Below are 10,547 nucleotides of genomic sequence, written 5' to 3' on the forward strand. Positions count from 1 at the left end.
TTGATTTTCATTTTAGATATCAAATCCTCCCACAGATTGAACAAAGATGAGAAGATGAAGAAAGATAATTGTTGTGCATTCTAAGTTTGTCTTTTAGATTAAGAAAGGCATATGGGAGAGGATATGTCCTGGAAAAACACACTTAAACTAAATAAAAGTTAAAAAAGAAAAAAGGCATACATGTATCATTTCAAAGCACAGGAAAAATTTGGTTAGTTTGCCCCCCCCCCCCCAAAAAAAAAACTCTCCCTAAAAAAAACACAGTGAACTTCACACTAGTTCACTATAAAGCATTTTCTGCTATTGTACCTGAGTAAGGAATTTCACTGTAATTAGCATGTGCTGAGTGACCAAGTTTTCACTGACATCTCTTTCAAACACTGACCTAACTTTCTAGCTCTCAAGGTATCACTGATCTACTTGATGAAGCCCCAAAGGGTAATGACTAGGTGTTTTAGCAGCTTGGCTAGAAAGATGTGTACATGAAAGTTATTTAACTGGTTAGGCTGATCAGTGTGTCCCCTCCCTGTTCACTCTTCAATGGGACAAAGTTCAGTAAGAAGGCAGGGTACCTACCTGAGACCTCTTGGTGTCGCTAGGCAGAAGCAAGCTGCCTGTGTTTACACTAAATGTCCGGGTCTTGGTTTTCACTGGTTCATTTGTTTCCCGATAAAGCCTGATGGGAGGAGGTCTGAGAGCCTTCTGGACCATGTTATAAATGCCGACAGTGAGCGCTATATCTTTGTTGAGCTTAAGCTTCAACCTAGAGGAGAGAAAAATTTAAAAAGCATAGACTGAAGGATTATACTTTCCTATCTAAAATTCCTTCACGGCACCCAAGCCTTAATTTGTTTTATTCTGATAATCCTAAACAAGCTCTTAGAATATACATATAGCACGTTTTAGTAACGCAGTAGAGTTTGCTGTAATACCATCTCAGAGTCTATATCACAAAAATTAGTTTCAGAATATATTAACTTTTTAAAATAATAAAGAACGCACTATGAAATAATGATTATTTTTATCGAGCCCAGCACTATACCAACCCCTTTCCAGCTTTTCTCTCATTGAATCGTCATAATAACCCTCTAAGCACTCCAGAATATTTATACCAACATCTTAAGGTGCAATAGGACCTCTAGAAAATGTGTTCTAGAATAATGACAATGTGTAAAATATTTACAATATGATATTGTGAGGGAGAAAAGCACAACACAAAAATAACTCATGTTACACATTCTTTTCAAGCACACATGGAACATTCTCTAGGATACACCATATGCTGGGCCACAAAACAAAAGTCTAAATACATCCACGGGGCAGCCAGATCGCTCAGTTGGTTAGAACACGAGCTCTCAACAAGAAGGTTGCCGGTTCAATTCCCACATGCCCTCTGCAACTAAAGATTGAAAACGGCAATTGGACTTGGAGCTGAGCTGTGCCCTCCACAGCTACATTGAAGGACAACAACTTGGAGCTGATGGGCCTGGAGAAACACACTGTTCCCCAATATTCCCCAATACAATTTTAAAAAAAAGGTCGAAATATATCCAAAAAGATTGAAATCATACTAAGTATGTTCTTTAACTAAAACGGATCTAAGTTAGAGATCCTCAACAGAAAGAATTCTGGGAAAACTCAAATGTTTGGACATTAAGCAATACATTTCTAAATAATCCAGGAGGTCAAAGAAAAAAATCACAAGGGACAGTCAAAATTATTTTGAACTGGATGCAAGTGAAAACACAACATATCAAAAGGTATAAGATGCAGACAAAACAATGCTCAGAGGGAAATTTATAATTTTAAACACCTTTCTCAGAAAAAAAGAAAAGTATCATATTAATAACCCAATCTTCACTGTTGTGGCATGTTCAGTAGTAAATATTGACTTTAAAGAGAACATGTTTTAGGGCAGGCCCGGTGGCTCAGGCGGTTAGAGCTCCGTGCTCCTAACTCCGAAGGCTGCCGGTTCGATTCCCACATGGGCCAGTGGGCTCTCAACCACAAGGTTGCCAGTTCAATTCCTCGACTCCCGCAAGGGATGGTGGGCAGCGCCCCCTGCAACTAAAATTGAACACGGCACCTTGAGCTGAGCTGCCGCTGAGCTCCCGGATGGCTCAGTTGGTTGGAGCCTGTCCTCTCAAAAAAAAAAAAAAAAAAAAAAAAAAAAAAAAAAAAAGAGAACATGTTTTAAAAAGTTACAACTTAGTTCAAAGGTATACTTGTCCAAACAGCAGAAAGAACACTGCTTTGGCCCTAACTGGAAACGTTGGTTCCGGGAGCAAGCATCTAATAATTCTCCAGATCAATCTGATAACGCATGATGTGGCCCACAGGTGTAGTAGTGACAGATGGCATGACTAACACCACCAACCACTTGGTGGCTTCCTACTTTAAATTATTCCGGCTTACGAAGTGTTAACTCAGTTGTCTGAAAGGCTGCTGAAGGAAAGCTACAAGAGTGTAACCCATTAAAAAACTGCACAATCTTTAAAAGTAATTTTTTTAAAATGACTGCCCTCTAAATTGTAGCATCCTGGGGAAAAGCACTGGCCAATGTGGTCCCCTCTGGCCTCAGGCTTCAAGTGACCTTGGTTCTATTTCTAACCCAAAAGAGCAAATCCATTACTCCCCCACTCCGTCTTAAATGTTCACATTTATAAACTAAGATACCTTTCGACCTTGAAATCGTCATAACTCCGAGTAAAGATGAAATGAAGGTGAAGTTACAGTATAACATCGCATGGCTGATGTTACCTCGCCAAAGAAAAATGTGGAAGCCCACAGTGCAAGACAAGGTGCTTGATATGTTTCACTTCATCCGAAATGTCTTAAGGTTAAGAGATGTTACTAATGGGGAGGTTTCAATCCACCTCAAAGGGTCATTAAAGATTACATGAATTAATTAATATGTTCACAAAGAGCTTAGGACAGTGCCTGGCACACAATAACCATGCGATAAAATAATTCTATTATTTCATTACAGCAAGAACAAGTGTAATAATTTTCTAGGCCTTTCAGCCTGAGGCATTGTTAGTCCTCAGACAACTGCAATTATTAGTTCTCAGACAGATGTATTATTAGTCATATCAAGTATCCTATAACAACTCTTCCACAAAAAAATAACAGCTAACATTTATAAATAATTACTATGTGCCAAGCACAATGCCTAGGTTATCCCATTTGATCATCACAGCAGTCCTATGAGGAAGTATCAGTTTTGCTCCCATTTATTGAGACTCAGAGAAGTTATACGTCTTGCCTCAGGCCACACAGTAGAGGGCCAGGACGAGAACTCAAGCAATCTGACTCTATGTTATGGTCCCTGCCAGCCTCACCAAAATGTACAGTATATTTCCAAATTGTGGTAGTGACAACATTCCATCATTTCAGGAAGGGGGAAGAGGGGATAGGGTGCTTGTTTGAGGAACGAGAACTAGTTCCTGGGGGAAAAGGAGAGCAATGACAAAACCACCACTGTAGCAGTGAGCTGGTTCCTGGTTTCCTTAAAATAATTTCATGGGTTTTCGAAGAGAATATCAGTAATCTCTTGAAAACTGCTCAAAAACCACCAATGGTCATACTCCCCCACATCAAGGAAACTAGTCTAAAAGGAAAGTTCTTTAGGAAGGAACACTGAGGAGCCCTTGGGATTCTAACACCAAAACTCTCTAAAAAAAGATAATCTAACAATCTGGTTCCTCCTGGTCTCAAGTTTGTAAGAAATCAGAATTACACAAGTTTAACAACAAAGACAACAACTAACTTTTATCAAGTTTTTGCTCTATGCCCGGCACTACTGGTCCCCAATCTACAGACAAGAAAACTCAATAAACTAGTGAGTGCAATGGAGGACACTGTTAGGCCACAATGGTTTATCCCAAGGAAGTGGGGGGCTATGTTATTTTGGAGAAATAATACCAGCTTTTTCCAGAGAAAGAGAAGCAGGTAACTTGCACTCTTTCGAAATTAAGCAAGTTTTTTAGAGGAACACAGTGAAGGAGTGGCACGGCCCAGTTAAGTGGCCAGGGAGGTCAAAGCCGTGCACTGCTTATGACCGGGGACTTCTGGGCAGTGGGCCCAAGCTCAGTGCCCACCGGCTGAGCACGCGCTTCTTGGTCTCCTTTGCAAGAACCTTCCTCAACAGGTCTCCGAGCTTGCTCGATTCCTCAAAGTGAATGCCTAGGTCCTCATCCTCCGCCATGCTGATGACATCTCTGTAGAATAAGGATATGTCAAAGCCCCCACGTTTCTTCAGGTGCATCAAGTCAAGGAAGATACCTGGGGCAAGGACAGACCAAAGTAAGGCGAAGCAATTTTCAGTGAGACTTTTTTTCAGTTAAGCTCGAATATGCTTTTAAAAGCTCCCGAAGCACTAGATTAATATTTCAGGACTTAAGAGAAAGTGGCTGAGGGAATCAGCTGCTATAATGAGTTCAGACAACTTAGTCAAATAACCACCATTCATGGAAGCATTCATGTCAAGACAAGCTTGCTCTGGTCGAGTCCTGCAGACAGATAATAGCCTGGCCATTGTCAATGGGAATGTCACACATCTGTCTCCTCCAGCTTCACCTCCTTCTCACTTTACTCTGAATGGTGAAAAGCAAACGTTGGACATCCGCTGGAAAAAAGCAATAAAATTAAGTGGCAATTTAAAAGACCAGGGAAAATGCCAACCTGTGTCACGGAGATCCCCAGCTTTGGTCCTGGCCCGGCTGGCTTTGGCACTGTCATCGCCATGGGGGTCATCCTCATTGGTGAACAGCATGATTCTCTTATGGCTCATCTTGAACTGGACATCACTAAAAAGGTTGGCACAGACCCACAGCACTTCACTGAGCGAGTAGTCACATCCACCGCCAATCAGGTCTTGGAAATGTTTCTGCCCCTGCTGCCCCTTAAACTGGTCAAGTTCTCGCACCCGTTTAGCACCTAATCAAAGACAGGGAGTCAAATGGGCAGAAAAGTCAGAAGAGCGTCAGCAGCTGCCTTCACAAGGCTAACAGAAGGGGCTACTGTCCCTTTCTCCCTTCAGAGCTGTTTACCCTACACAGCAAAAGTCACCTCCCAGTAAGAACCCCCATGCAGGAAAGCACTCTCTTAGTCAAGATGTCATCTGCTTCCTTCTCCACGTCCCTCTTTGCTCAGGGGAGTGACCTTCTCATGTAAGGAAAAAGTTGATCTTAGAATACTGCTGACCTGGATTATCCAACTCGTGTAAGACGTAAATATTTTTGAAATTCACGGAGTTCTTATCCTTCTTGGTGCCATAGAACACGACTGCCAAGAGATCCTGAGCACTGCTTATGATCTTATTGGTGTACACACTCTTGATACACTGGAAAAAATAAAAATTCAATCATTACTTAACTAGTTACCACTAAACTTAAACTCTGTAAAGGCCTGGCACATAGTCGATGCTCGATATATATATTTGCTGAATTTGTACATGGCATTAGAATAAGGCAGGGCCTCTCTTTACCTTCAGGAAATTCAAGAATCAATGAGAATGATGGGCATACCTATTACACTGTAACAAAAAACAGAATGTGGTAAGTAAGTAAGAGGTCTAAGCAGTTCCTACCATAAAGAAGCAGAGAAATAAAAACATCTATATACTCGGGGGGGGGGGGGGGGGAAGCCCAGTACTGGATTTTAGTCTCACTGATGTCACTTACTTAATTGGCTGGGTTTGGACAGACCACATGATCTTTCAAATAGCTTTATACTAAGAAACAGAATTTACACATATGAAATAATTACGTGTATAAGAGTTTAAGCTAACGATAAATATATGTTACCTGAAAATAAGTCTGTAACTACCAAGAGCATCTTTTGAAATAAAATTTGCTTAATTATACATTTGAAGATATCGGTAGTCCAGGAAAGGTCTATCTACCTATTTAAACTAATGTCAGCATCTGGTAAATCAGTGTTTCCTAAGAGTTGGTCAGTCTTGGCAGCCTATTTAATTCTGGGGGCACTGACAAAATTAAGTTTCTGAATCTGCAAAGCTGAGGAATAAATCAACCAGGGTGACCCCCTCCACGTCCTGCCTGAGCCTCTAACTGGCGCTGCCCAAAGCAACTCTCTCGTTAAACACATAGTATGTCTAGTCATTGACAATCTGCACGGCAAGTAGTCATTTCTATAAATATTTTAATAGACTCTTTTAGCAATCTACAAAAATTTGGTGAGGGCTTCTTAGGTTCTAAGAATTAAAAATACAAAAACAAAAATAACTGAAAGGAGCTTTTAGGAAACTTTTCTTATTGCTTATCACATACATTATGCTCATCTGTGAAGGTCTCACTTCCTCGCTACGTAATACTCTATTTTCTTCTAGGTTCTTTTGCCATCAAGGGCTCCACAATGGGAGTGGCCGGTTAGCTCAGTTGGTTGGTTAGAGCGTGGTGCTAATTAACACCAAGGTTGCTGGTTCGATCCCCGCATGGGCCTCTGTGAGCTGCACACTCCTTAAAAAAAAGGGGTTCCACGAACCCTTTGAAACTACGTGTAAAATTGTGAGTGTATCTTTTTGGGGAGAGGGTACAAAACTTTCATCACATTTTAAAGAGAGGTCCATGGTCCAAAAAATGTTAAAGCAGTACTCTGTCAAGAGTGATCTCCAGGGGGCCGGCCCGGTGGCTCAGGCGGTTAGAGCTCCATGCTCCTAACTCCGAAGGCTGCTGGTTCGATTCCCACATGGGCCAGTGGGCTCTCAACCACAAGGTTGCCGGTTTGACTCCCGCAAGGGATGGTGGGCTGTGCCCCCTGCAACTAGAAACAGCAACTGGACCTGGAGCTGAGCTGCGCCCTCTACAACTAAGACTGAAAGGACAACAACTTGAAGCTGAACGGCACCCTCCACAACTAAGATTGAAAGAACAACAACAACAACAACAAAAGAGTGATCTCCAGAGCAGCAACATCAGCGTCACTTGGGAACTTGCTAGAAATACAAATTCTTGTTCCCAACTCTAAACCTCCAGAATCTGGGGTAAACCCTGTAGTCTGTGTTAATAAGCCCTGCTGGTGAATCTGATGAAGGATAAAGTTTGAACATCCCTGCTTTAAAGTTAAGGACTATTTTTATCAGTTGTTTTTAGATGCAAGATATTCTGATTTGCCAACTGCCAAGAACTGTTTGTATACAAATTAGAACATGAGAAGCTTCTGTCTTGCCTCCACCAACCTGCATTCTCTGTGGATTATCTATTCTATATTTCGTATAAATGTAATCAGATAATATATGACCATTTGTCTGGCTTCTTTCACTTAATACAATGTTTTTGGGGCTCATTCACCTGTAGCATGTATCAGTACTTCATTCTTTTCTATGGCTGAGTAATAGTCCCAGTATATGTATAAACATTTTATTTTTGCATTCAAAATGTTTTGAAATGAGACAGAGGTGGTGGTTGCACAACATTGTGAATGACAAGATCTTCAAATTGTACACTTTAAAATGGTTAATTTCATGTTATGTGAATTACACCTCAATTTAAAAAACAAAACTATTTAATCTTCACAACAACTTGATGAGGAAGATACTATAATTGTCTCTATTTCACAGATGAGGAAATAGAATGGACTTGTTCTCCAAAACTGCTACTCTTTTTCAGCTGCAAGTATAGGTAGCCATCCTGGGAGGCTAACCACCATTTATCATTCACAAACAAAATTTTCAAAATTTGTAAGTGGTATTAATACTTTGGGCTTTGTTTGTTTGTTTAATAAAAGGGTAGTCTTACCTGGATACTCATGTCAAAAGGAGTCAATTCATCTTCATCCTGAGATTGAAACATGGCACTAGAAGCATCAACCAAAAAAATCAAACTATCTCTTCCTGAATATGTATATTCTCCTACGGGGGAAGAAAGTGGAAGGAAACGTTTGCTTTTGTGCTCATATTTAACATGTTTATTATTCAAATACAACAAGTAGAGAAAAGCCCAGTAAGCAAAAGTATAACCTGAGGAATTATTATAAGATAAACCCCCTTAAACCTACCACCCACAACAGGAAGTTGAATCTTACCAGTCACCCCAGAAGCCCTCTCCACGTCCCCTCCCAATTACAATGTGCACCCTCCTCCCAAGAGTAACCACCAACCTGGCTTTCAGTAATCATTTCCTTATTTTTCCTGTTTTATCATCCAAGTGAACATTTCTAAACATGAGTTTTGAGTTTTAAAAAAGTGTTTTTGAAGCCTCTTAATCGATAGGTACCCTCTCCATCTTTTGTCTCTTTTAACTTATTTGGTGAAGAACCAGGATGTTGTGTCATATACAGTCTGCCACCGTCTGGATTTTGCTGACTGCATTCTTTTGCTGTAGATTAACATAGTCCTCTGTCTTTCCTGCTAACGACTTAGAGAGGCTTCATCAGATTTGGGTTTTCTTTTTCTGGCATAATTACATCATGGGTGATGTATTTTTCATCAAAAGGCACATGCTGTATGGTTGTCTCCCTTTTTGACACTGCTGCTTAATACAATAATTACCCGTTTTTTATAAAACAATATGACAATATGTGTTAAGAGCCTTAAACAAAATTCTACCTTGGCCCAGGGAATTCTACCTCTCAAAATAAGATATGGAAAACACTTAGGGAAAATTTTTCACAGTGTTGTTTATTAAAGTAAAAAATTGAAAAGAATTAAAATGTCCACCAGGAGGTAGAATGAATAAATTGTAGTACATTTCAAATGAGTTATAAAGACTGCATATATGTAGTGACATGGAAAGATGTATCTCTGATAAATAAGGGAACAAAGGCAGAACACAAAATTATGTATATATGTTTAAAATTCTTTTTGGAAGACTGGTGTAAATTAAAATTTAAAAATGTGTATGCACTATGATTACAACTATATTTAAAAAATCAGCTACAAAGAAAATCAGATATTGTAGTTAGGAAACACGCACAATGAAAGATATATGAAAGGAATATGCAAAACGCCAAAAATGCTGGTAGTAGTTGTGTTAGGGTGACAAATTATATAGATTACAGTAAACTTTATTTTTTACATCTCCTATATATTTCTCAATTTTAATAAAAACTCTTAAAATGTTTCTACCCAGGACTTAAATTAACCAGTAGGTAGATGACATGTGCCTCTTATTTCTCTTTCTTTGTCCTATGTGTTACTGTATTGGCTGAACACATACTCCCAAACCTGGAGGGTATGACACTTGTAACTGTGTTGCTAATGTTTACTCTTTGGTTGTTGCAGTTATTGTAGGGTGAAGGCATCTTTATACTGAGGTCCTAGAATGAGTAAAACTACTTTCTTGGGTGAGGAAGGGTATTACCTGAGCTATCTAAGGTGACAAAAGATACCACTGTTCAGGGTCACTTACGGGGTCTCAACAGATGTCAATCTACCAGTGCCCAGCAAAAGTTTAAGGCTGGGAATGTCCCATAGACTAGGGTAGGACAATGAATAAAATAGCCTAGGGTAGCTCTGCAAAGTTCAAAGGGAGAAAAGTATCTGAGATCCTCTGGGGAGAGAAGGGTAGGCCACTAGACAGCAAAAGACAACCAGCAGAGATAGGCAGAGAAAGTGTTTCTTCCACACACAGAGGAGTACATGTCAAAGTCACCTACCTCCTCCTTCGAGGCTCTCCTCTTGTTCTTCTTCTTCATCGTCCTCGGTTTTGTAATAAGACTCCCACCCTGACATGTTGGCTACTGCTCTCTAGGTGAAAGAAAGTTAATAAGATTGGTAACAAGCAAATTTAAACCTAAAAATATCGACCCCTAAGTTCCTTTGAGATCTGTCCTAAGGGCTCCAGGTTACTCATGAGGAATGTGGATGCTGGATCCTACTGCCTCGAGAGCTCTCGGTAATTGAGATGCAGAAGTAAATGGGCACAGGGATCATTCCAGCAGCCTCACTTTACCTATCCCTTAAAGACGCTTCAGCGCCTGTAGTGGGCCCAGGTGGCCGCTCTGATCGATGTGGAGGTCCCGTTCCACCTCCGGAACCATCTGGACTTGAGAGATTCTCGCTCCAGGGTACTCCGTCCTCTAGCGGACCCATTTGCCCTCATCCGGGCCCTAAGTCTCCCCCAACTCCTCAGCCAGCCATGCCGGGGCGGGGAGGGGTGTCTCAAACGCAGGCGGGCCTCCAAGGCCGGGAGCCGCCTGCCCCAGGAGGAAGGAACGGGGAACAGATGCTGTTCCTCGGCTCAACACACTTCGGGCTGACGCTGCCCTGCGGCGAGGCTAGGGGGACGCGCAAGACAGTGGGCGAAGCAGGACCAGGCCAGCTATGGCCGGCCCGCAATACACACAGACGGTTGCCACCTACCTGGACCGCACGGAAGATCAATATGGACAGAAGGCGGAGCTCCATACACGCGCGGGCTCCCGTTCTCGCTCCCAATCAATGCCCCTTACGTCACCACGCATCGTACGCACTTTTTCTGTCCAGCCGCCACGCCCACTCCCACAACCTGCCGTACCCGTCTCTAACACCACCCAGTCCGCAAAAGCTCCGCCCCCTCCAGCGAAAAAAGCCCGCCCCTTGCCGC

General features: G+C 41.6%; 1 protein-coding gene across 3 annotated transcripts in view; it reads right to left on the reverse strand.

The window, feature by feature from the left end:
- XRCC6 (X-ray repair cross complementing 6) overlaps nt 1-10,547 on the reverse strand; it is a 42,911-nt gene that overhangs the window by 8,088 nt on the left and 24,276 nt on the right. Inside the window, exons 1-7 of one of the 3 annotated variants that reach the window (XM_019734481.3) lie at nt 10,325-10,414; nt 9,619-9,709; nt 7,761-7,873; nt 5,206-5,344; nt 4,684-4,938; nt 4,101-4,284; nt 577-763 (exon numbers count right to left, since the gene is read on the reverse strand). In XM_019734481.3, coding sequence (XP_019590040.3) covers nt 577-763; nt 4,101-4,284; nt 4,684-4,938; nt 5,206-5,344; nt 7,761-7,873; nt 9,619-9,709; nt 10,325-10,369 — 1,014 coding nt within the window. In that variant the 5' untranslated portion in view covers nt 10,370-10,414. The other 2 variants (XM_019734485.3, XM_019734483.3) reach the window with 2 other exon arrangements.

This window comes from Rhinolophus sinicus, chromosome 1, assembly GCF_057876585.1.
Source record: "Rhinolophus sinicus isolate RSI-liver-muscle chromosome 1, RSI-T2T, whole genome shotgun sequence".
Taxonomy (NCBI): domain Eukaryota; kingdom Metazoa; phylum Chordata; class Mammalia; order Chiroptera; family Rhinolophidae; genus Rhinolophus; species Rhinolophus sinicus.